Consider the following 26510-nt stretch of genomic DNA (forward strand, 5'->3'; position numbering starts at 1 on the left):
CCCTCCCCTCCCTCTCCTCCCCTCTTCTCCCTTTCTTTCCCTCCCTCCCCCTTCCTTCCTTCCCTTTCTTTTCTCTTCCCTTCCCTTTCCTTTCCTTTCCTTTCCTTTCCTTTCCTTCCCTTCCCTTCCCTTCCCTACCCTTCTCTTCTCTACCCTTCTCTTTCTTCTCCTTTTTCTTTCTCTACTCTTCTCTTCCTTTCCTTACCCTTCCTTCCATCCCTTTTTCCTCCTTACTTCCCATACCTCTTCTCTCTCAAATAGTGAGGGGAAATTCTCAATCATTTTCCTTAGGAGCTTACAGTCTATTCCTACATAAACTGATTCTAACCTTTTGAGGTATCTAATCCCCGAATAAATAAAATAAAATGCTAACAGTATTGGCTGAATATAAACATCACACTGGCATAGTAAAGAAGTTACTTGATCTGTTTAGATATTTAATTGCCCTTTCATTAAACAAAAATCACTTATATATCAGAGAAAGGTAATTTTTGTCAGTGATGTTTATTTTACTTTGAGCAAACACTTCCCATATGAAGGATCCTTACAGGCTTAATTTTTACAAATCCAATTTTAAAACTACTGAGACATTTTGTAATGGCTTATCTCTTTATATCCCTCTACTTTACATTTTCTAGGGAGAGAACTCAAGAAATTTCATTAATAACCTTCATTCAGGATGAAGTAATTTTCTTGTTCTCCTTGCAATGGCCCCTGTCAAAATTCCCTTGCGAGCAAACAGCTGCAAAATTCCTCAATCCATTTGGTTTTAAGGAAATTCTTTACAGATGGGAGTAGGATAAAATTTCTAAAACCTTGTCCCATGAAAAGCATGTTTTCTTTTCTAAATTTTCTAACACTCAACTAGGAAATCCCTAAGATCTAGTGTTCTCCTTTTCAGGGGAGGGGCAAGAAAGGTCTCTTAGGATCCTTTATTATTCCCACTTAAAAGTAGATTACAACTATGAACTATGAAACACCATGATTCTTGACATTTGTATAGAGTTTTAAGATTTGGAAAACATTCTACAAAGATTGTCTCATTGGAACTTCACAAGAACCCTGTGAGGTGACTACTAAAGTATTATTATTATCTCCATTTTATAGATGAGAAAATTAAGGTCCAGAGAAGTTGTGACTTGCTAATAAGTCAAACAGTTAGCAAATGTCAAAGTGTAGGATTTGATTTCAAATCCTAATCTGCTAGGCTATTCTGTCTTTCTTAGAATATTTAAATATCAGAGAACAAACAATTACTCTTTGCTTAAATCATATTTTATTACTCTGTGACTCGATTTATTTTTTATTGACATGTATTTTAATCTGGTTTTGCATTCCACAGTGTCTCAAAATGCTAGGACTCTGAGGGTTGATGATGAGACTGAAACAACAATGAGAGTCACATGGCAACCAGCACCTGGAAAAGTTGTGCACTATCGTGTTGTGTATCGGCCTCGTGGAGGAGGAAGACAAATGGTGGCCAAAGTGCCACCCACAGTCACATCAACTGTGTTAAAACGACTTCAACCTCAAACTACATATGATATTACAGTGCTTCCAATTTACAAATCAGGAGAAGGAAAGCACAGGCAAGGATCAGGAACCACATGTATGTATAATTTTAAAGATGCTTTTTTAAGCTCTTGGAATCCTAGAAATCCAGAGATTTCTAGGACCTAAGAGACTTACTAGTTTAATCCATATCTAAATAAAAATCTCTATAGTAGGTGTATACATGTATACAATAGGTGGTCTTTCAGCCCTTGCTTAGAACCTATCTTAGATAGAATCAGCCATGTTCTAGGGTCCATTCTATTTTTGGATAACTGTTAGAAGATTTTTCCTTATATTAGTTCTAAATCTGCTTTTCTTTTTCTTTCTTTCTTTCTTTCTTTTTTCTTTTTGCAGTTCCCATTAGATTGTGGGTTCTGAATTCTGAAGTCAAGAACAAGTCTTTTAAATACTTCAGAGGCTACTAGTGTACCCACCCTATCCATCCTTTTCCCTTCCAAAAAGCTTTCTTTCTTCCAGAGTAAATACTGACAGTGGCTTGAAATCATCCTCCACAGAATAATTCAAAGTCCTGAATCATTCTAGTTGTTCTCTTTTGCATGTTATTTATCTTATCTATATTTTTCCTAAATGGTTATACCCAGTCTGACCAGGATGAGATATAATGTGACTATTATAATGTAGGCACTCTACCTCTCATGAGGTAGTCCAAGATTTCATTATCTATTCTGACTATATCCATTGTTAACTCATATTAAACTTATGGTTTATTGAAACTGATGAGGGAAGAAAATGCAATTTAATTTGGTATATGAGCATTTATAAGAAATGTTGGCTCCGATTTTCTTATCTCTCATCCTAACACTTTAATTTTTCTTTTTCCTCCTTTGGTGGTTATTTTTCTTCTCCCTGACCCCTAAGAATAAGCATCCTTTTTTTCCTTTCTCTCTCTACACTCTTTCCCGCGGTGATTTTATGTTATTCCTTGGCCTCAGTCATTGCTTCTATGCAGATCACATTAAAATGTCTACCTCCAATTTCAGCTGTTCTTCTGAACCCCAGTTCCAAATGCCTAACTACTTATTAGATATCTATTCCTAGATGTCTTCCTGACATCTTGAATCCAACATGTTTAAAGCTGAGCTTATCATCTTCCCTTCAAAATCAGCATCCCTTCCTGACTTTTTTTGGGACTCAAATTCCTAATAACCCACACTTGAATTTGAGAATTTTCCTTTGATTCTCCTCTGTTCACCTTGTTCAATCTCCAGTCATTTGCCAAATGCAGTTGATTTTATGTCTGAAGTATTTCTTAATCTATCTTTTTCTTTCTTCTTATACAACACATTGAAAGTCTCATTGCTTTTAACCTCCTTAGTTGTAATGGTTTCCTCAACTATTCTCCCTGATTGATGACATCTTCAAATCTGAATGGAGTGCTACATTCATTAAAATAAAAATAATAGATCACTGTACTTCTGGTGTTTTCCCCTCTCCAATTTATCCTTTACATTGCTGAGAAAGTAATCATTCTAGGATTCAGTTCAGGTCTGATTATATGCCACTTTAGAGGCAACATGGCATGATGGGTACATTGCTGGATCTAGATATAGAAAAGTCTGGATTTGGTTCCTGACATTTGATTACTGTGTGACTATAAACAAATCACAACCTTTCTTGTTCTCATTTCCTCTTGTTTTGAATGAGGGAACTGGATTAGATGGCTTCTAAGGTCCTTTCCAGCTCTAAATATAAGATCTTGGGAAAAAAAAACACATTTTAAAAGTGATTACTCATTTTATGGGGGGGGGTTGAAACACAGTTCAGAGTTCTTGGTCTCACATTCAAAACCTTCCATAATCTGCCTCCAGCATATCTTTCTGGTCTCATTTCTTCTCCATGGACTCTATTACAGCCAAATTGAACTGAGCTATTTCTTGATCTCAGCCCATCTTCTATTTCTGCACTGCTTTTCAGGCCATCATTAATGCCTGGAATGAATTTATTCCACATTTCTGTCTTCTTCTAAGCTTTTTCTTCCTTCAAAGACTAGTGTAAATGCCACCTGTTTTGTGAAGCCTTTTCCTGGTCCTTCACTTAGAAACCTAGAAATGATTTATCTTCTTCAAAATCTCTTATTCCTTCTGTGGTATTTCTAGGTATTTATTCTATTCCAATTTATAGTTCTTTTCTATTTCAACTTACAATTATTGATTTGACTATCTTATCTAGCAATTTGCTGCTAGATTGTAAATTCCTTGAAAGCAGGGACTATTTTATATTTTGTCTTTATATCTCTAATGGTTGGGACAGTGCCTAGAACATAGCAGGCATTTTAGTAAATGCTTATTAAATTGAATGGAATGGAAATGAAAGGAAGGAGATTGAGTTCCTTAAAGGCAAAGACTTTTCATTTGTGTTTTTGAATCCCTAGCACTGAGCATAGTAACTGGCCCATAGCTTAATAGATACTTGTTGATTGATTTTTTCATCCTTCTGTTTCCATGCTATGAGTCAGTATGGCATAGTGGATAAAGAACTGACTTCTCATACCATACCTGGATTCAAATCCTAACTGTGTGATGTTGGGCAAGTCACTCAGTCTCTACATACTCTAGACAGCTGTCTGCCTATATAAAGGATGAGCTGACTTGCTTTGGTAGAGAGAATTTCTTCCCTTGGGAGTTTACTATACCAATGAAATTCCAGATCCATTTTCTGTCCCTACTGCTTAACATAAGGTATCTGCCCATAGCAGGTACATAATGTGTATTTATTGAATACAGCTGAGTTGAGTTCAGTACTGCTGTTGACCAAGGTTTAGTATCCATTAAAAATTTGTATTTCAGATAATAATTATTCTTATTTTTTTTCTCTTTTCAGTATCCAAATTCAAATCACCCAGGAACCTCAAAACATCTGACTCAACCATGTCAAGCTTCCGAGTCACTTGGGAGCCAGCCCCAGGAGAAGTAAAAGGCTACAAGGTCACTTTCCATCCTACAGGAGATGATCAGAGGCTTGGGGAATTAGTTGTTGGTCCCTATGACAATACTGTTGTTTTGGAGGAACTTAGGTATAAAATAATTTTATTCTTTTTTTGTTGCTATTTTAAACAACTTATTGAAATCAGTGAGATCTAAATTGGAAGACATTTTTGGTTTTCACTATATTCTCCAGGGAAGGGGTTTATAAAAACTGTTAGATAATGAAGATGGAAGCTACTTTCCTAAGGCATGGTGTGGCTTCAGTTGGATTTCTGTGAACAATTCATACAAGTAATTTTGGAAATTATCAAGCCCAAGAGGCTTTCAGTAATTTTTTGTTACATTTTACAACTTAGTAGGAGTGGCTTCTTTCATCAGCAATAACCATGCTTCTAGTCTGAAGTATTTATTTTGCCAACCGTAGTCCCTACTCAGGGTGTTGTCATCATGTGATAGAAAACCTTCCCCAAATGTGGAGATTACTATTCCTTCTGAAAATGCCCAGAAGAGTCATTCTGAAATCCCAAGTGAGAGTTTTCTTCCAATTTGAGACATGAGAGAAGGCAAGAGTGTGTTTTGAGCCGGTGGGGTAGAATGGGGAAGGGTGGATTGATTAAAAAGCCTTGCTCCAGGCTTTGCAATGGAAAACAAGGAGGTTTAAGAATGAATGGAGGGTGACCATTTATTATAATGAGGATAATAAGCTATTGTGCTCTTGATGACTTTATTTATACTTGATCTGTTACTAGCCCATGCTACTTCTCCTGGTGTAGGAAAGAGACGTTGATATTTGAAATAGGATGGATTCAAGCCTTACCTCTGACTCTGTCCACAGATGAATTACTTAATCTCTAAGTGCCCCTAAGGAGTTCATTAGTTTTCTAAGTTTCAGAATTGCTGAAGATCATCACTGATAAAGAGAGAGAGAGTTTCCGCACTTGGAATTCCTTTCATCAAGGAACTCATAAATATGCTCTAAAACTACAACAAATATTATAGTTTATCTTAGCATTCAATGCTTATTTGTTTATTCAAGAATTCTTTAAAAGTTTCTTCATTTGTATAATAATATGAAAATTTGAACAAATACTTCTCTGATTTTAAAGATCTTCATAGAGTAAGAAAGTCATTCTTCTTGTTTTAAAGCATATTATTTAATAAAAGTTATCAAGTTGTGAGCCAAATTCTCCTATTATTATTAGTGCTGAGGCAATTGAAGTTAAGTGGTTTGCCCAGAGTCACAAAGATAAAAAATGTTAAGTGCCTGAGATTAGATTTGAACTCCCATGCTCCGGACTTCAGGGCTGATGCTCTATCCTCTGCACCACCTAGCTGCCCAATTCTTCTGCTATTATGCTCAATCTAAAAGCCAGTGTTCCTCAGAGATTCTGGGTAGCTGCCCAGACAATGTAGTTAACCCAAGAGGGAAACAGAGAAGGAATTTGTGGGTGTGTGGCTATCTCTGATGTTCTTTGAGGCATGATTTCTGGTTGCCTTATATACCTGCTTACACCTGAATTTTCAGGTAATTGCTCAGGGCAGAGTTGTTAGGTGGTATCTGGCAATTTCCCATTGTATTATAAGGTAAACACGAGAATGCAAAGGTGAATTTTCATCCTAATCTCCATATTTTCACATGCTTACCATCTCAAAGGGGAAGATCTCAATGACTCTTAATAAAATGGAAAATAAAGAATAAAGTTCTTTATTTGGATAGTTAAAACAATTCCTTTTTAGCTAACCTATATATCTATATCTCCAATTTTTAATATTGCAGGGCAGGCACAACCTATAAAGTAAATGTTTTTGGAATGTTTGATGGAGGAGAAAGTTCACCACTAATTGGACAGGAAATGACAACTCTTTCAGATACAACTGTCATGCCAATTTTATCTTCAGGTGAGCAGCTTATGAAAATTTAAATTAATTTAGATGTTTTAAATTTAGGGAGTTTGTCTAATTGCTTTATGGAAAAAAATTTTAAAATAATATTTAAAACTAAATGTTGACATTTTCAACAAAAGTTTAAAGAACTATAGGTTTATTTACGTACTATATAAATGTATAACTATGTATTTGTTCCAGTCCAGATGACTAGTCCTTTTGAAAAAAATGAGATAACATTAATTGCTTTGAAATTCTTTAAATGGTATATATATATATATATATATTACCTATTATCATGTAGGTAGAGTACTTGGCAAACTCCAATATACTCTATACATGTCAGTTGTTTCTCTTGTTATTATCAGAAGTCTAATTTGGCATTCACTTTATTGAAACCAAAATTACTTTTTGTCTCTGAAGCCTTCATCATCATCATTATTATATTCTACTATGTAGTACTTCACTACAAATATATCATTATATAGCATGATATTTTTTATTAAGCTAATAGAGCTAATGCAAATGTATCATTTCTGTGATCCCCTCTCCTCTTCCCATTTCTGAAATATGCTTTTGTAAAGATGTATGGAAAATGTCAGGCTTAGTTTTTTACAAGATAGTCGTAGCTGCCAGAATTTATTTAGTAGTTGAGATGGGAAAAAAATGAATGTATTTTAAATGTAGGATCTCAGGCTATCAAATCTTAGGATCTGGAGAGATTTACTTAATGTGTTTGTCACCCTGTGTCAGGGTCATTAGCAAGATAACACTAGTTAAGAAGATGAGAAATGAGAATTTTGTAGGTCACATAGATGTGCAGAAATCTTTGATTTTTTTTTTGTGTGGCTATTATCATATTCATTCCATCAATATTATACATAAAGCAATAAAACATTATGAATAGAGGATAGATCTTGAAGAGAAGAAGCTCTGGATTCAAATCCTTCTACTTGACTTATTATAATTTCTGACTTTTAACCTTTTAGTGCTTCTGGCAAGGTTGTAATTTAAAGATGAAATGCCGTTCTGCATCACTGGAAGGAGTTTTTACACTGAATGCTCCCCATATCATTGAAATCATAGGACTAATCTTTTTTTCTCCTCCTCCATTACCCAAAATATATGTAAAACCAGTTTTATTGCTTTATACACAAAATTACATTTAAACAATTTCCCTGATCTGTGTTATGTTGAAAAAGATTGGATTTGTATTTTCTATGTATGAGGATCATGATTTTTAACCAACAGATACTTGGAATAATTAATTATTTATGATCCTTTAGTATTGGATTGCTTAGATAGAACCTTAATGGAATCACAGTATCTTTTAAGCATGATGGATATGATGGTTTTTCTCAATATAATTTCTTCCATATAAAGATTAGATGTAATCAGGGCAAGAAGCCAGAAAATAAACAATTGGTAACACAATTTCTAGAACAACAGAGGGCAGTTTTTAGATGACTAATATTAAACTTAATTAAGGAATTAAGTCTGTTTTATAGAAATGTTCTATTATTTAAATTATGATGATATTAACCAAATCATATTTTTGTTCCCTAGCTTGTGAACTGAGGAGATCTGAAATGATTCTCTTTCCATAGCATTCCAGCCTTGCATAAATGTTTGTGCTTGTGTTTGTACATCTCCTCACTTGTGTATTTGTTTGCATCCCTCCCAAACTATGTTCCTTCTTTTTCATTTTTTTAAATGTGCACATTCCTCTGCCATCTATATTTATCTAATTGCATTACAAAGTAAAGAACAGTGTTTACAGACTGGTAACTATGAAATGTTTGCATGGTAAATAAGATGAAATATTGGTATAGGACATTAATTGGGCATTTCTAGTTGAATGGGTTTGCATTTAAATAATCTTGTACTTGATGTTAATAATTACCTCCCAGTTTGGTGTAACAAATTTTTAAAAAAAGTTTTTTGTCTACAGAAGCAATTTCTAGCCCATGCATTTTCATCTGCCCATTCTGTACTTTTTAACTATTTTGTGGTGATATGACTGCAACCAACAATCAGATGTTATTCCAGAGAAATATCATCTTAAAGCTTTAGGTCATATTTGAATTTTTACAAAAGTTTTTAGTTTCCTCTAGTAAAATACTTTTAAAAATAAGACTAATTTTTTTTCAGGCTTGCAAGCCCATTCTCATTTATCTTGCTCATTTGATAAACCAAACATTAGAAGACTAATTTCTGTGTCTGAGGCTAAAGTGAAGAACTACAATTAAAAAAAAAAAGGAAAGATACTTAATTGACAGTGGAAGCTACAAGGACTTGAAATGGTCATTGAATGAATGACCAATTCTTATCAATATGACCTGAGATTCATGAATGGGATGGTGATGTGTGTTTCATGGGTATATTTTCAGTGATATCCTAATATCTGCTAATGCCATAGTGGTTAAAGTAGAGAAATCATAGAGCAAACAAGTGTTAGTAGAGGGAGGAGAAATAGAAATACAGGAAAATTAAACACTACTTAATGTTTTTCTTATTCACGTGTGCCTTTTGATTATTGCTGTATCAGGCATGGAGTGTTTCACCAGAGCAGAAGCTGACATCGTGCTACTGGTAGATGGTTCTTGGAGTATTGGTCGGGCTAATTTTAAAACTGTCAGGAGTTTTATTTCACGTATTGTTGAAGTCTTCGAGATTGGCCCCAAAAGAGTACAAATTGGTAGGCTCCGCTAATATTAAAGAGTTTTAAACATTTGTTTCTATGCTCTTTTCAATAAACTAATGATAATTGCATTATTTAAGCCCTTGCTCAGTATAGTGGGGATCCCAGAACAGAATGGCAGTTAAATGCTCATAAAGACAGAAAAAGCCTATTGGAGGCAGTGGCCAACCTACCATACAAGGGAGGCAATACACTGACAGGTAAATTCTGAACTTTTGTTATTCTTTAAGCCTTTTTTTTTTTTAAAGATATATTTATGTAATAATCATTATATATCTTTTTCAAATTACATCAGGGATGGCTTTGAATTTTATTTGGCAAAATAACTTTAGGCCACAGGCTGGCATGAGACCCAGAGCTCGCAAAATTGGTGTTCTCATAACTGATGGGAAATCACAGGATGATGTAGAAGCACCTTCAAAGAGACTAAAGGATGGAGGAGTGGAACTTTTTGCTATTGGTGAGTACCAGAAAGAATGGTAGCAACCCAATGCTCTTAAAATTTCAAGGATGTATGATTTTGTGAGTGTAATGACTGGGCTAGCTTTCTGGAGGATCTCTGGATGGGCCTTGGTCTTTAGGTGGAGAGAGGGCCACCATGAGGCTGGTCAAAAATGTAGTCTCCTGTCTGGAGTCTGGAGCCTGGAGCCTTCTCAGTGTCTGTGTTTGAGACTTAAAGTTCCCAGCCCTCTCAGCCCTTAAATACTTCAGTATGATTACATCATTACAACAACTAAGCATGTGCCAACTGTCCATTACATCACCATCACATTAAGTATATGTTTAACTAGAGAACCATTATCTCTTCAATCACACTGAATTGGTGCTTAACTATAAGCACTCTGCTGTCCTTGATTCAAGTATACCTTTTCAGAGTTCCTGCCCTCTACATGTGAGCAAAGCTAATCCATCTACTGACATAATGAAGCCCTTTTATATATCTGACTAGATGATCTTTGCAGGTCACTGTAATCAAAAACATTCATGACTTGGTGATAATTTTTTGGTGAGGAATTTCTCTGAACTTTTGGTCCATCTTGGGCTTGTATTTGAAGTCTTTACAACTTAGTAGGACCTGAAAGAGTCTGTGTTTTGCTGGCATAATCTTTATACAACATTGAAATATTGCGGGAAAGGAGAAAGGGAAGGGAGAAAAAACCAGTTATATATAGGACTTGCAATGTGCCAGACATTGAATTAAGTGCTTTATAAGTATTATTTTATTTGATCCTCATAACATGCTGTTATTCCTATTTCACAATTGGAAACTGAGGCAAAAAGAAGGTAAATGCTTTCCCAAGGACCATGTACATAGTAAGTGTCTGAGGCCACATTCAATCATATCTTTCTGACTCCAAGTCCAGTTCACTGTGTCACAAACCTGTCTCTACTTATTGGAGTAGATCTTTTTGATGTACGTGGAAATACAATTTTTTTTTGGCTTTAAAAGCACATAGACATAAAGATAACAGTTTGCCAGTGTTTAGCATATATTAGTCTCCCAGATAGAATGGACGCTCCTTGATTGGCATTCTATTCCATTTTACTTTTGGTTTTGTGTCTTCAGTGTTTATCTCATTTGAGTTCCTGAAATACAGCAAATGCTCAATAAATGCTGGTTGAGACATAAGGCAGGAGACATGATTTTAGATCTTTATATACACAATCAACTTTGTCCATTAACCAATTTGAACTTTTCAATTTGTTCAATTTATCTTCTGATGAAACAGAAAAATTTTTACATCATTAAAAAGGACAACAGTACTATAAATATTAGGCATTACCAAAATTTGGAAAATATCCTGTTGAGATTTCCTTCCTCATTTCTTCTCTCCCTTCTCCTCCCAATTCCAGTAATCAAATTACCACTTGATTTCTGGAAAGGGCAAAATCTCAAGTTAATTAATTTCCTCATGGCTTAGTTTAAAATCTCTTTGATTATATCTATTTATCTTTGTTCCTTAACCCATCTCCACCCCTTCCCCCAACAATATGCACAGTCTTTCCCATTAAAAAGTAAACTCTTTGAGGGCAGGGACTATTTTACTTTTTGTAATTGTATTTTCAGTGCTCAGCACAGTTCCTCATGCATAGAAAACACTAAATGCTTTTTAATTCATTAATTTTTCCATCATTCATTCATTTTATTCATTCATTTAATGACTTTAGTTAGTTATTGATTTGTCTAAGGCATTACTTTTTGTTCTTAGAAGCACTTAAATTTTAGAATATTTTCCTTCTTTCAAGTTCTTTTGATATCTTATTATGATTCATAGTATTATAGTTATTAGACAGTCTTTTTAAAATAAAATCACATACACATATATTTGTGTTGTCATGCATTGGAACATTGGAATATTGCTTCTAATATATTTTGTTAAATTATATGTTAAACTTTATTAAACACTTTTTTCTGATTAATGTTGCTAATTTGTATTTTTTTTAATAAAGGTATTAAAAATGCAGATGAGACTGAATTAAAGATGATTGCAACTGACCCAGATGATACTCATGCCTACAATGTGGCTGACTTTGACTCACTTTCTAGGATTGTGGATGACCTCACTGTTAACTTGTGCAATAGTGTCAAAGGTCCAGGTATGCTATTATTATAACTACCACCTTATTCATCATTAATCAACTTTCAATGTTCTTTTTTTGACTTAACTGATTATAATTTTAATTAAAATTTATTTCCATGCCTGTGCTTCTTCAAATTTTCTATGAATTTCTTTAATACCTAATGAGTGATTCTTTTCCTTCCAAAGTACTTGTTCACTGGCAATTACCATTTTGAAGAGATAATTTTTTTTTTTTACTTCACACTTTCACTTTAGGTATTCTCAGTATACTTTACCCTTATTCTTTTAGTTTGGTTAGGAATAAATCTCTTTCCTGGATTAGAGCCTGAAGATTGTATCACACTAATTATTACATAGACATATATAAATAGCCAAATATTCTTAACTTTATTCTCATTTCACCTCCATTCCTGAGACCAATAAGCTGTTTTCCATAATTGAATAATGTCAATAAATATTTCAATACTTTAGAAATTTGCAACTTTACTGACAATGGTATTCCCATCAATGCTCTAGATCTTGACCATTTTATAACTTTCTCAATCACCTTGGAGTTTCCATGGACTAAAAAATTATGACCTCATATCTAATGTGGTCATAAGCTTCTATGAACTTATCTAGGCTAGTCTTGGACAATATAACGTAGCAAATTGTTAGGACTATACCTATAGTATTTCTTGGAAGAAACTGGCAGAGCTTGTGTCTTGCTGCTCTAGCCTTTGAGAATGTAAGATGACCACTATTATTCTGAAACATCAGGATAGGACTTTAGTGGAGTCAGTTAATAAAAGGATTAAAATCATGATTATTTTGGAGTTTAGAATAATTCCTTTTTGAATATTATAGAAAATTGTAAGGATTATTCTTTATATGTTTTTATTAGTCATGTGGAAATTGGAATGAGAGGCCAGCAAGGACACCAGTGAACATGATTCAGCTACCTTGGATTTTAGGAATATATTTTTATGAATTTTTCTTTTCCAGTTTCTGACCAATCCTTTAAAAACTTTCTTTTGGGATTTAGCCAACTGATTATACTTTTTTTTTTTTCTGGAGAAATAGGCCATCTGTATAGTTAGCATTTGCAAGTTTCTAGTTCTCAATTTTAGTTCAGAAATTTGTAGTTTTATTCCCTTGGAGAGAACTTAGAATAGATGAAAGCATCTTTTATCTATTTTCTTTTCCGTTTTATCAACCATAAAATCATTGTATTTATGCCAGTTTCCCAGACCATAAAACTGCTTGATAATTTTGTAGACTTGATTATTATCCAAGTATAATAAAGGTTAAAGAATTAAAAATGAAATTTTTTTGTTTTATCAAGTTTTGGCTTGCAAACAACTCAAAAGATAATGGTTGCATTATATTTTGAACTTACTAGATTAATTTCTTTATTTTCAAACTTTAATTTGGGTGTTTTTTCATCTTTCCATGTTCTCTCCCTACCACTGAATAGTATTTTATTTTTTCCAATTACATGTAAAGATAGTTTTCAACAATTATTTTTATAAGATTTTAGGTTCCAAATTCCTCCTCACAACCTTATCCCTCCCCCAAAAGGAATGCAATTTGACATAAATTATACATGTATAATAATACTAAACATATTTACACATTAGTCATGTGGTATAAAAAGAATCAGAACAAAAGGAAAAAATGAGAAAGAAAAGTGAAAATTATTTGCTTTGATGTGCATTCAGACTTCACATTCTTTCTCTGAATGTGGATAGCATTTTCCATCATGAGTCTTTTGGAGTTGTCCTAGATCATTATATATATGTATATATATCAACAGATCATTGCACAGTGTTGTTGTTACTGTGTACAGTGTTCTCCTTGTTCTGCTTACTTTACTCAATATGAGTCCATGCAATTCTTTCCAGGTTTTCCTGAAACCTGCCTGTTCACCATTTCTTATAGCACAAAAATACTCCATTACATTCATATACCACAACTTGTTCAGCCATTCCCCAATTCATGGCCGTCCCCTTAATTTCCAATTCTTAATATTATTGTAAATATTGTAAATATTATTGTAAACTTACAGAGACATATCCAGAGGATTTTAATTAAAAAAGTTCAAATTAAATTAAGAAACACTGTTAAAAATTCCAAATCCCATGGAATAAAATGAATAATTTTTAGAAAAACTGTCCCTAGATGAATCATCATAGTTTTATTTTCATAAAAGTTACTTAATATGTAAAAAGGGTTGCTTAGAATTCTTCTGATAACAAAAGTTTATACTTATATATAATACTTAGGATTGAAATGCTTTGTATTACTTATCTCATTTGATCCTTACAACTATGTGAGATGTATATAGTGTGATTTTCTTATAGCTAATAATATATGGGGGAGAAAACTCAACCCCAGAGAGACTAAGGGACTTACTAAGATTTAACAGTTAATTAGTGATAGTTAAGGATGTGAATTTAGATCTTCTGAATCTGAGTGTGTTGCTTTTCCTATTCTATCACATTGCCTGGTAAATATTAGGATTTTTCATTCTAATTTTAATCTTTTTTTCATATTGATTAATTGATGAACTTTTTTTATATTTTATTTCCCTTGCATAGGAGACTTGGAAGCACCTTCCAATCTAGTTATATCTGAGAGAACCCATCGTTCCTTTAGAGTGAGCTGGACACCCCCATCGGACAGTATAGACAGATACAAGGTGGAATACTATCCAGTTTCTGGAGGGAAACGCCAAGAAGTGAGTAAATAATATTGTTTTCTCCCTCTGCCATCCCTTACTGTTTTCACAAGTTCCTCAATACAGATTTTATATATAGAATGTCAAATGAGGAGTCAGCATTCATTGTGAGAGGCTAAGATCAAGTGTCTGTTACAGCACATAGTATGCCTATGCTGCTTGAGTCTGTCTAATTATGCTCTTACTCTTGATTGTCATTAAAGTTGAAAAAATATTTGCTAAACTCTTGTGGTCCTTAAATATCATGGCATGATAGTGGTATGATATTTTTACTTTCTAAATAGATGGCATATTTATTCTTGCCATTACTCTCTGCTTCCTTGCTGACCTAATAATTTTTGAAACAACAAAAATTCTTCAAAATAAATTCCAAGTCTGGATAGCAGGGGTGATTAGGAGAACTCTATCTCAATTTAATGAATCTCTCCTGTCCATTGCCCTTGGTATTTTCTAATCTGAAAATTCTAGGAGAAATGAAAAAATGAGAATGTACCATTTGTGACTTTTATCATTGTTTATTTTACCCTTTCCACTTAGTTTTATGTGAGTCGCCTGGAAACTAGTACGGTGCTTAAGGATCTAAAGCCTGAAACAGAATATGTAGTTAATGTGTATTCTGTAGTGGAAGATGAAAATAGTGAACCCTTGAAGGGCACTGAAACAACCTGTAAGTATTCATGTTATTTGTCTATTTGGTTTTACATCTACTTATTGATCTCTCTAGAATAATCTTTGCTGTTATTTTATTTAATTAATTAATTAATTTATTTACTTTTTTGTCTTTTCCCTCCCACTGTGCCTGCTATATCCCCTTCCAGGGTCTTGGTGATTCTAGCCTTCACCCAATAGCAAGATTTTATATTTGTTAATTCTATCACCAACTTCCTTTCTCCAGAGAGTTATTTTATCAGGTCCAGAAAGCTTTTAGGCAAGGCTATACAAGGTTATATATAGTGAGGGTGAGGCAGAGATGGCAGTCTATTTTCAGTTCTTTTTTCCTTTTTGCCACACTATGCTGTTATTACTGACACAATTATCCACTCAGGTTCATACTCTTTTAAATCTAATTTTTCCCCTGTTATATATAAAAACAATTTTAAATATTTGTTTTTTTTTAATTTTTTGAGTTCCAAATTATCTCCCTCTCTTCTTCCCCTTCCCCACTCATTGAGAAGGTAAGTGGTTTGACGTAGCTTATATACATGTAGTCATGTAAAACATATTTGCAAGTTAGTCATATTATGAAATAAAATACAGATAAAATAACTCCAAGAAAACAAAGAAAATAAAGAAAAAGTATGCTTCAATATGTATTCAGATTTGATCAATTTTTTCTTTGGAGATGGATAGCATTTTTCATCATAAATCCTTCAGAATTGTTTTTGTATCACTGTATTGCTTATAATAGCTAAGTCATTCATAGTTGATCATCATGTAATATTGCTGTTACTGTATATAATAGTCTCTTGATTCTGTTCATTTTATATTGCATCAACTTACATTAGTCTTTCTGGGTTTTTCCAAGATTATTCTGCTCATCATTTCTTATAGCACAATAGTATTCTATTCATATACTATCACTTGTTCAGAATTCCCCAGTTAATGGACATCCCTAAGTTTCAAATTCATAGTCTTAATACAGATTTTAAATAGTTTACAAACATGCTTTTATATATATATATATATACATACATACACACATATATGTATATATATACATGAATATAAATACTTATACATATGAAATAGATTAAGAAATATAAGTTAATATAAGACTAGAATGAATGAAAGCAACTTGTTTGATGAATGATTTTATGTTTTGGTAGTGCCAGTCCCTGTTGTTTCCCTGAATATTTTTGATGTTGGACCAACTAACATGCGGGTGCAATGGCAGTCAGTTGGTGGAGCTACTGGTTACTTGTTGTCCTATGTAGCTGTCAATGCCACAGTGCCCACAAGTCCCAAAGAGGTAGGGGATGTTTGTTCTCTTGATAAGTTAAAAAAATTGCAATTTAAAATATATAATCCTTTGAATTTGTTGTTCATAGCATAGTTTAAAACTATTGAATGCATTGTGGAACTGCTTTTTAAATTAAATTGATAAACTCAATGATATGAAGAAAAGTGCTGTGAATTTCAGAGTTAAATTACCAGTTTTTTCTTGGCTATTTTCTTCTTTTTAACTTTCTGCTTGGACTTCAGATTACATTCTATCTTTATATCCATATGTGCATCATGTGTACATCTGTGTCCATTTCCACATCTACATCAGCATCTGTGTCTATTTATCTATATTTGTATTTATATTTATTTCTATGTCAATATAGATGCCTGTTGGACCATCAGTGACAGATATGCAGCTGGTTGATCTCATCCCCAATACTGAATATGCTGTAACTATCAAAGCAACATTGTATGATCTCACCAGTGATCCAGTCACTGCCCGGGAAGTAACTTGTAGGTGTTTATTCTCCCCCCACCCCTTCTTGATAATCATTATTTAAAAATTTCCATGATGTTCAAAGTTTCAGATTTTGTTTGATGATTCTGTGCTGTACCCATTCTATCAAAGCAGTGTCACCATTACACTTCCAGTTTCATAGTTTTATAATGTTGATTATTCTCAACTCCTCAATCTTTGTTGCCTCACTTAATCAATTAGTTGTCTAATCAAAGATAAATGCATCTTTACACCACATCTTTCATCCAATTCCTCTTTATTAATTAAACTATCATTATAGTTCAGCTCCTTATCATCTATTGCCTAGATTATTTCAACAGTCTCCTAACTGCCTCAGTTGTCTCTCTGCTTCATTACATCTTCCACACTACTGCCAAAGTAATTTTCTTTAGATGTAAATCTGACTGTGTGGCTTCTCTACTCAATAAATTTTCTATTGCTTCTAGAATCAAAAACAAACTCTTCTGTTTAGCTTTTAACTTAACTATTAAGCAAGAGTCTATGTGTACATAGCCTCAAGAAGGAGAAAATGAGATTGTAGAGTCATAAATTGGTTGAGAAATGAAGGAGAATTGAGTAGGACTGACCACCACAGAGTAGACAAATGTGGTATGAGCTCTATCAGAGAACTGGCTGAGCCAGTTGACTTAAGGAAGCTGACAGACACTAAACTGGGAGGTTTGGAGAAAGATAAACACATGAAAGCATGGGGTAAGGAAGAGAGATGCAGAGACAGAAATTTTGGAAGAAGGACAGGGAAACAAACAATAAGGATAAACAAAGGGAGACAAATATTGGGAAACAGGAGGGGAAGGATATGTTTATATTACAGAGAATAAAATAGACCTTTTTGGATAATTTTTTTTCCTATGGTGTTCTGAAAGTATAGGGTTGGTATATTTTGCCTGATATATTAAGACTAATTTATGGTTTGTTTTTCCCATGTTGGCTACTATAGATTTCTTGGATGCTTACTGGGTGCTTAACATTTTGGCCCATTCTCACTTTCCATTCTCTTAAAAGTCAGTAGAAAAATAGCATTCTTATGGAATCAGGAGTGTTTTCATTTCTGCTGGACTAGATGTCAGTATCTGATAAAGGAATATAAATTTAAGATAAAAAGAAGAGAGATAGATGTGTCAGCAAAAAGCTTCCTATTTAAATAATAAAGCCAAATCACACGAAGAAAAGCTAAAAATAAATCAAAAGTGAAAGCGACAATTTTGACAATTTGGATTACACTTTTAGATGATATAAAAAAATGACCCACAGAAGGTAGAGTCTGGTAATTCTGTTTGATTTCAAAGCCAGTTTTTTTCCCCCCTGGGTACTGTGATGATCCTGTGTATACTTATTCATCCTTTATTGTAAATTGTAGAGAAGGTACTGATTGCTTTGGTAGATGCAATCCCCTCTGATGGGAGTGTCTTATGCCAATATGACTCATAAATAGATATACCTAGCTGCATATGTTAATATAGGGGCATCTATAAATGCATAGTCTTTTCAAGTTTTTTCTTAAATTATTTAGTGAAAATTTAATAATGAATAAATAATAAATAAAATTTCATAGTATTATAAGGTATGTAAAGAACTATAAAGAAATTGTTTCCTTTGATCCTTACACTAGCTAGGTGAGATAGGCAACATAAATATTAAAACTCCCATTTTGTAGATGAGAAAACAAAGAGAAAAGTGAAAGAGCTGGTAAACATTGGAAACTGGATTTAACTCTAAATACAGCCATTTTATTCACTGCCATATCGAATCTCAGTATTCCAAACAAAATCTATGATCATATCTGAACTTAATGTCTTGTATTTCTGCAGTACCTTTACCTCGTCCTAGAGGGTTGAAACTCACAGATGTTACCCATAGCAGTATGAATGTCATCTGGGATCCTGCTCCTGGCAAAGTACGAAAATATATTGTCAGGTATAAAACAGAGGAAGATGATGATGTAAAAGAGGTAGGTTAGAAATGAAGAAAGTTTTGAAAATTGTTGCTCTTTTTAGCAATTGATTAAATAAATGTTGTGCTAAGATAGCTTTTGGACACTTACTATTCATTATAAGATAGTATTGAAAATATGGATCACAAACTCCTGTTAGAAGTGGCTAATTTTTTTCTTTTGTGTTGTGGATAGGGTTATATTAATGAAACATATTTTGAAAATATGTATTAAGTGCTGTTGACATAATTATAATTCTTATTTTAAAGGAGAACACAAGCAACCCATCACTTTATTATTGCCTATTTTAGAGTTCTTCAATAACCCCTATAAGCCTCTTCATCAGTTTCTCCTCTAAGCATATACTTATTGTCTTTGGAACAAAAATTCTTAGTTATATCACTGGTCTAGCGTCTTGTATGAATTTCAAAGCTTCAGTGTTAGCCACGAGAAACTTCTGGGAATCCAAGTGGCTAGAAAAAATTGTAGGTATCTTTGCTTAGTGATACCTATTAGAGTCAAAATAGCAATTTAAGCATTCATAGAGAGAGTGAAGTGATGCCTCTTTACATTAGATATACTATCTGACTACCATAAGTATCACATAGAAGGAGACTTGGTTTGAGAACCAGAAAATAATATTCTTTTGACTGACATTAGCTAGTTGTGTGACATTGGTTAAGCCACTTATTTTCTTTATATTTCATCTTTGTCCTTCATAAAATGAGGACAAGTCCTAACTTATACAAAAGGCTTGCTATGAAGGTCAAACAAAATACTATATATAAAAGCACTCTAAAAAAAATAGAACAAAATTATAAGCAAGATATATTTTTTTGTAAATGAAAAATTATTAATTGGCTTACATTTAGAAGGGATTCATGATTCACAAGGATTGTACAACTTTGTGATGATATCATCCTCTGAAGTCAAATCAAGTTGACAAACATATATTAGCTACTTACTATGTACAGAGTACTGTACTAAGTTCAGGGGATACAGAGAAAGTCAAAATGTATCCTCAAGGAGTACACAATCTAATGAATGAGACAACATAACAACAACTATATACAAATGATATCAGTAAGACTATTTCAGAGGGAAGACTCTAAGATTAAAAGTGACTGGAAAAGACTTCTTAGGAAAGGTAATATTTTAGCTGAGATCTGAGGAAAACCAGAGAAATCAGGAGGCAAAGATGATGATGAGGGGAATTCTGAATATAGGAGAAAGCCAATACAAATGTCTACAATAGGGAGATAGACTGTCTTGCATGAGAAATTATAAGGAGACTGGATTGTAAAGTGGGGAAGAATTAAGATGTAAGTGTTTAAAGAGCTTACCACCTTATTTATCACTTTGTCAACTTTTAATGCTTTTTCTGCTTTAACTGAGGGTGATTTCAAAGAAAATTTGCCTCAGGTCTGATCATTGTTAATCTTTTCTGATATCATAATACCATTATTCTAATATGTCCTGGGACAATTATATGATTAGAACCAAAATTCTTTAAAGAAAATCTATTCCTATTTTTATTATAGGTGGAAGTAGATAGATCAAGGACAAAGACCTCTCTTGGTGATCTGATTTCACAAACACTCTATGAAGTCAATGTTGTAGCAGTGTATGATGAAGGAGAATCTCCTCCAGTGACTGCTCAAGCAACTACACGTAAGATGAGATATTTTATTTCCTTTTAGACAATTGGGAAAAGAGTGCATGAATAATTCATATAAATAAAATATGTGAAAGCAATATTAAGTTGAATATATGTGACAGCTATTTCATATAGCTATTTTTCTCCTAGTTATTTTGAAAAATTTTTTAAACCTTAAAATTTCAATATAAAACTATGAATACTGACTGAATGATTCATGTTTAATCGTTATTACTAATCTATGTAGTTTAGTAATTATTTATTTAGTAATTAGTAATTAAGAGTAGGTAGGCGTGCAGCAGATAGAGCTCTGGAGTCAGGAAGAGTTATCTTTCTGTGTTCAAATTTGGCCTCAGACACTTATTAAATATGTGATCCTGGGCAAGTCACTTAACCCTGTTTACCTCATTTGTAAAATGAGTGGGGAAGGAAATGGCAAACCACTCCAGCATCAATGCCAAGAAATACCCACATGGGGTTTGGATATAACTGAAATGAATGAACAGCAAAAATTAGTAATTAACTAATGTTATCTGTGGCTAACAGCCCATGGCTGAAATATTAGGAACCAGTTCTGAGCACTAAATTTTAGGAATAGCATTGATAAGCTGGAGAGGAAAATAACTAAGATGGTGAAAGATCATGTCACGTGGGTCATTTGAAGAAACTGGAGAAGTTTAACTTAACAAAGAGATGATACTTGCTAAGGACAGGATAGTAGTTTTTTACATATTTGAAAAGCTATCAGTATGTGGAATAGATTTGTTCTTCTTGGTTATATAGAAGAAAATAAGGAGCAAAGGTGTAGAAATTACAAAGAGGAAAATTTAGACTTGGTTTAAAGAAATAATTCATATCAGTGAATGATGTTGAAAAGCAGAATAGGCTGCTTTGTAAGATTGTAAGCTCCTTCCTGGTCTTCTTCAGAGAAAGGGTGAATAACCAATTATAAGGTATGTTGTAGAGGTGACTCTTGTTTGATATGGATTGGACAGATTGGTTTTTTTTTTTAAACCCTTCTAATTTTGAGATTAAAAAAAAATTTGTGATGATAAGAACATGTTGATGTGGTTGCAATCTACCTTTAGTGGATGAAGTATCACCCTGAAAGATCATAAAGATTCATTAAAGTATTGAAATACTGTGGGGAAAATATGATTTTAAAATATCATAATAATTTAGAGACTTAATAGCAATTAATTGCTTTTGTAATTGTATTTGTTACAGTGTTGTTCTTTATTTTGATCAAACAGAAGGTTTAGTGGTCCTTTCTTTATCTCAATGGAATTTTTTTATTTGAATTATTAGAGACTTTTTTTTGGTGGTTTTAGACATTGTGTAATTTTCATTTGTTGCTAAGTTAGAGAGGTTGATGGAAAATTAAAAGAAAGTTCAAGGAATCTTCCAAATGTCCATAATTATTTTAACAGGAGTCTTACTATGGTAGCTAATAAAATGTAGTTGCTGTTAGTTGAGCTCTCAGCTGTCTTTATACCTCCTAGCTTTGTTATCTGTAACCTAATTTATATGCAGCATATTTTATTTAACTTTTTGTTTAAAGTTAGATATCAATTAAAAAACTTAATTGCGCATTCAAATTTCACTATTGTTTATATAACATCCTTTCTCTATGCAAATTTCTGGATAAAATATGTGTTGAATTTTGGTATTGGGAACAGTATAACAGTCTACTCATTGGTAGATCAAATTGAGTTAAGTTCAGTTTTCTTTTCTAAAAACAAGATGTTCTGTGGTTGTGATGTATGCATTCATTATCTCAGCTGATATTTATATAACTTTTTAAAATTTAAAAACAATATTTACACAGTTGAGTCTTGCAATGAACCTCTGAGGTAGGTGCTACAGATATTACCCCTTTTTCACATGAAAAAGTCTCAAAGAGGTGAAATAATTTGCCAATAGACACATGCTAATAAGTGTTGTAGGCAGAATTCTAGCTTAGTTTTTTTTTTTTTTTTTGCCTCCAATTCAATCTAATATCTATTATGCCAATAGGCTTTCTTATTATGTAGCCTTCATTTTAAAGTAGTGAAACAATTTTTGTTTACATTTTGGAATCGGAAGCATGATTTCTGAAGACCATGAGCAAAACTCCTATCCTTTATATTATCATCTTAAAAAATTAAATGTGTGATATATGTTCATGTCTTTTTCATTAAGCAAAATAAGAACATAATATAGAATAATAAAACATTATTAGATTTGATCATTCTAAATTATGATGGGGCTGAGAAGAATTTTATTAAATTGTTGCATTAAAAGTTCATTGTGATGGTTGACAGATATACATATATGTACAAAAAATCACATGGCTTAGTTATGCATAGGTTTGTTTTATGGATAGTTCAAATGAAGGATCATTCGGTGATATCCATTGGAAATTTAAAAAATTATGTCGTGTTTAGTCTGAGGAATAGGAAATTATATTCATGGTTTCATTGACATAGGGAATTCCTGGATGAAGAAACTCCCTCTGCCAATTCATGTTGGCACCTCTCAATGATTTATAATCTTGAGAGTTGCCTAGATCCCCAAGAGTTGAAGTGACTTGCCAAAGTCACACAATCAAATATATGTCAGAGGTGAAACTTTTCCTAACTCTGAGGGTAGTTTTCCATTTACTAGACCAAATTATTTCTTAAACTGCAGGCCATATTAAAAAATACCCTGGTCTCTTCTTCCAATAGGTCCTGTTCCTGCGCCAATTAATCTGAGGCTTACAGAAGTTACACCAGATAGTTTCAGAGGAACATGGGATCATGGAGCTTCAGATGTATCTCTCTATAGAGTGACATGGTCACCTTATGGAGCCACAGAAAAAATGGAGGTAGGACTGACTGGTATTTCTTATTTTGCCTTGTTTTGAAAGGTAACATAATAACTCTTGTCAGCCTAATGTTTTCCCTAACTATGGGGATTTGAGAACTATTGCATGAGAGACATGAGTCTGGCCAAATATTTTCAAGAACCTGTCATTGCGTATATGGTTCACTAATTTTAACATTATGACTGAGTTTATTTTTGTTTTTTCTTTTCTCTTAAGACTATTTTAAATGGTGATGAAAATACTCTGGTTTTTGAAAATCTGAACCCAAACACTCTCTATGAAGTTTCAGTTACTGCCATTTATCCTGATGAATCAGAAAGCGATGACCTTACCAGCAGTGAGAGGACATGTAAGCTTGAGTTTTTTTTTTTTTTAATGGGATTTGGTTTCATATTCTTCATTGTTAGAGTTCAAGATACATATGTAATATTGTCCAAATACTTTTTTTCTCTCTAGTGCCTGCAATACCTGTAACAACTCTAGGTAAGAATTTGAATTTCTATAATTTCCATCATTTAAAAAATCAAAATGACAACAGAATCATTTATTTAAGTCAATCTTCCTTTATTTTAATATCAATTGGCTTTGAATGGGGGCTCTTCTTAATGGGTTACTCTTGGAAAGAGTGAAGTTTATTAATGAATTACTTGTTATTCCCTAATTACACTTACTTGTTGATAGGAAACCAAGCCAAATTTCAATCTACAGTAAAAGCTTCCACTGATTTCTCTCTCTCTCTCTCTCTCTCTCTCTCTCTTTCTCTCTCTCTTTCTTTCTCTCTCTCTCTCTCTCTTTCTCTCTTTCTCTCTCTCTCTCTGTGTATACATATGTACATGTAGAGGTGCAGAAAGTGGGATGAGAGAGTGCACATATTTTTTATGGGAGGATTAGATTGTGCTTTTGAATAATCTGCTTTGGGCATTAATGACTTTGTTTTCAGCTCCAAAAAGTGGTCCACGAAATCTTCAGGTATATAATGCAACATCCAAAAGTTTGACTGTTAAGTGGGATCCTGCAAGTGGCCGTGTGCAGAAATACAGAATCACTTACCAGCCTTCCACAGGGGATGGGCCCGAACAAACGGTAATTAACTTGACAAGGACTTTCATTTGGACCATTTTATCTTCCTTCTTTGCACTGAAATTTATGAGTTACAATCCTTGCCCAGATGTTTGAACTATTTTGCTTAGTAAATTGTCTTGTATAATGAAATCATTAGATGTTTTCATGACAGTTATAGTTTTCTTCCATGATGTCAGCTAGAAATTAGAAGACAAACCTCAACATATCCAAATTATCCAAAGCAATATCTTTTAGATCTATTACCTATGAATCTATTTAAATATTTTAAAATTTATTTTAGCATTTGGAATCTTTTTTTTTCTTTTTAAAATAAAAATAGGGAGTTGAACTCAATGATTTCTGAGGTTTCTTCTAGCTCAAGAGATAAAATCTTATAATTCTATGTTTTCAGTATGTAAAGTACATGGATTTTCAAGTCTCACAATTACTGATCTCTATGTGAAGTACAGTTCATTTTATGTATCCCATTTGTTTCTCTGTTATTTCAAGAGTTGTATTCTCATCAGCATTCTAAAATATGGTGAACAATCCTATGATTATTTTATAAGTCACATTTGTACAGTATTTTAGGGCTTACAATTTCAACCCTTTGAGTTAGATATTTTAAGTATTAATTTTCTTATTTTACATATGGAGAAACTGAGGCTCACAGAGATTAAATTAGTTGGTCCATATCAAAATCTAGTATGTGACAGATCTCAGATTTTAGCTCTTATCATCTAAGTGCAGTACTTTTTCTACTTAAATATTTTAAAGATTTTATGTATTGATCATATTCTTTCAGGCTTTTTTTGGTGATGTAAACTGGAATTAAGATATAAATTTATATGGTCAGAGACTTAGGAACCTTTTATATTATCAACTTCAATCTCCTCATTTTGTAGATGAGAATCTTGAGACCCAGGAAAAAGTGACTTGGCTAAATTCATTCATTTCAGTGCCTGAGCAAGGACGAAAAATTCAGATTTTTTTGATTCTAAGTTTGGTACTCCAAGTTTGTTTTTATTCCCTTCTTATCATAAAATTACACTTTCATTCTCTTGTCCATCCTCTATTCACTTAGGGGCTATATATTCAACAATTATATTGGACTTTGCCTTCAGATGTTATATTTGGATAAAATCTGGCAAACTAAATTTCTTTTAAGGTGTCATTAATAGTGACTTATTTAGGGATATGTGTGCTTCAATTATTTGGTTACTTAAAGGCATAGATTTTTGACAGGTAGTTCTTCTATTGGCCAATAGGGGAAGTACTTTTGATTAGGCAAATTTTCTAGGATTTACCAAATTGGATTTATTAGAAAGAAATCTATCTTGCCTGCTCATCAAACTACCTTTATTCCTTGATATTATATTTTCAGTTTTTTGTAACTATGTATTTTTAAATATGTCATGTAATTACAGTGACAGTTTTCTCTGATAACATCAAAAATATGATTGATTGAAATGTGACGTTAATTTCTTTTCTGTTAAAAATGGTTATAATGTTTCATTGAGAGACTTATCTGAAATTTAAAATACTCCAATGGATGAGTACTAAGTTAAAAACATCTGGCCTGGAAATAAAACATCCAGATGTCCAAATGCTTACTCATTGTGGGCAGCTCTCCATTTTCATGAGACGTTAATTAGCATGGCATAAACATGTGAATTCAGTAGATGTTAACAAAATGGACAAATTTTCTTTCAACAGCAAGATAACTAGAGGGCCTTGAGCAATGAATAAAAAGCTAAGCTCCATAATTAGAGGAAATTGAAAGACTTCATACCACAAGACTGGTATCATGAAATTCACTATGAACCTTTTTCTAGATGTGGCCTGGCAAGTGTTAGTCACTTGGTTTACTTGGTGAAGGTTGTCGGTGTGGCTGTTTTTTTTCCCCTAATTTTTTTTTTTGGAAATGCCAAGGAATTTTAAGGTTGCCTATGATGGTCTACTGGAAGAACTCTGGGCATGGAGTCAGGAAGTCATTTTCCTGAGTTCAGATCTGACCTCAGACACTTACTAGATGTATGATCCTGGGCAAGTCACTTTGCCTCATTTTCCTCATCTGTGAAATGAATGGGAGCAGGAAATGGAAAAATACTCCATTATCTTTGCCAAGAAAACTCTAAATGGGGTC

General features: G+C 33.1%; 1 protein-coding gene across 4 annotated transcripts in view; it reads left to right on the top strand.

The window, feature by feature from the left end:
* COL12A1 (collagen type XII alpha 1 chain) overlaps positions 1 to 26510 on the top strand; it is a 141515-nt gene that overhangs the window by 54116 nt on the left and 60889 nt on the right. For 3 of the 4 annotated variants that reach the window (XM_031964618.1, XM_031964620.1, XM_031964619.1), the window contains 17 exons: positions 1343 to 1609; positions 4396 to 4588; positions 6277 to 6398; positions 8932 to 9081; positions 9165 to 9284; positions 9380 to 9544; positions 11536 to 11682; positions 14246 to 14385; positions 14923 to 15052; positions 16212 to 16354; positions 16713 to 16842; positions 18676 to 18815; positions 20339 to 20468; positions 23163 to 23302; positions 23519 to 23651; positions 23759 to 23785; positions 24243 to 24385. In XM_031964618.1, coding sequence (XP_031820478.1) covers positions 1343 to 1609; positions 4396 to 4588; positions 6277 to 6398; positions 8932 to 9081; positions 9165 to 9284; positions 9380 to 9544; positions 11536 to 11682; positions 14246 to 14385; positions 14923 to 15052; positions 16212 to 16354; positions 16713 to 16842; positions 18676 to 18815; positions 20339 to 20468; positions 23163 to 23302; positions 23519 to 23651; positions 23759 to 23785; positions 24243 to 24385 — 2420 coding nt within the window. The remainder of the gene's footprint in view (positions 1 to 1342; positions 1610 to 4395; positions 4589 to 6276; positions 6399 to 8931; positions 9082 to 9164; positions 9285 to 9379; positions 9545 to 11535; positions 11683 to 14245; positions 14386 to 14922; positions 15053 to 16211; positions 16355 to 16712; positions 16843 to 18675; positions 18816 to 20338; positions 20469 to 23162; positions 23303 to 23518; positions 23652 to 23758; positions 23786 to 24242; positions 24386 to 26510) is intronic. The other variant, XM_031964621.1, reaches the window with a different exon arrangement.

Source organism: Sarcophilus harrisii, chromosome 4 (genome assembly GCF_902635505.1).
Source record: "Sarcophilus harrisii chromosome 4, mSarHar1.11, whole genome shotgun sequence".
NCBI lineage: Eukaryota > Metazoa > Chordata > Mammalia > Dasyuromorphia > Dasyuridae > Sarcophilus > Sarcophilus harrisii.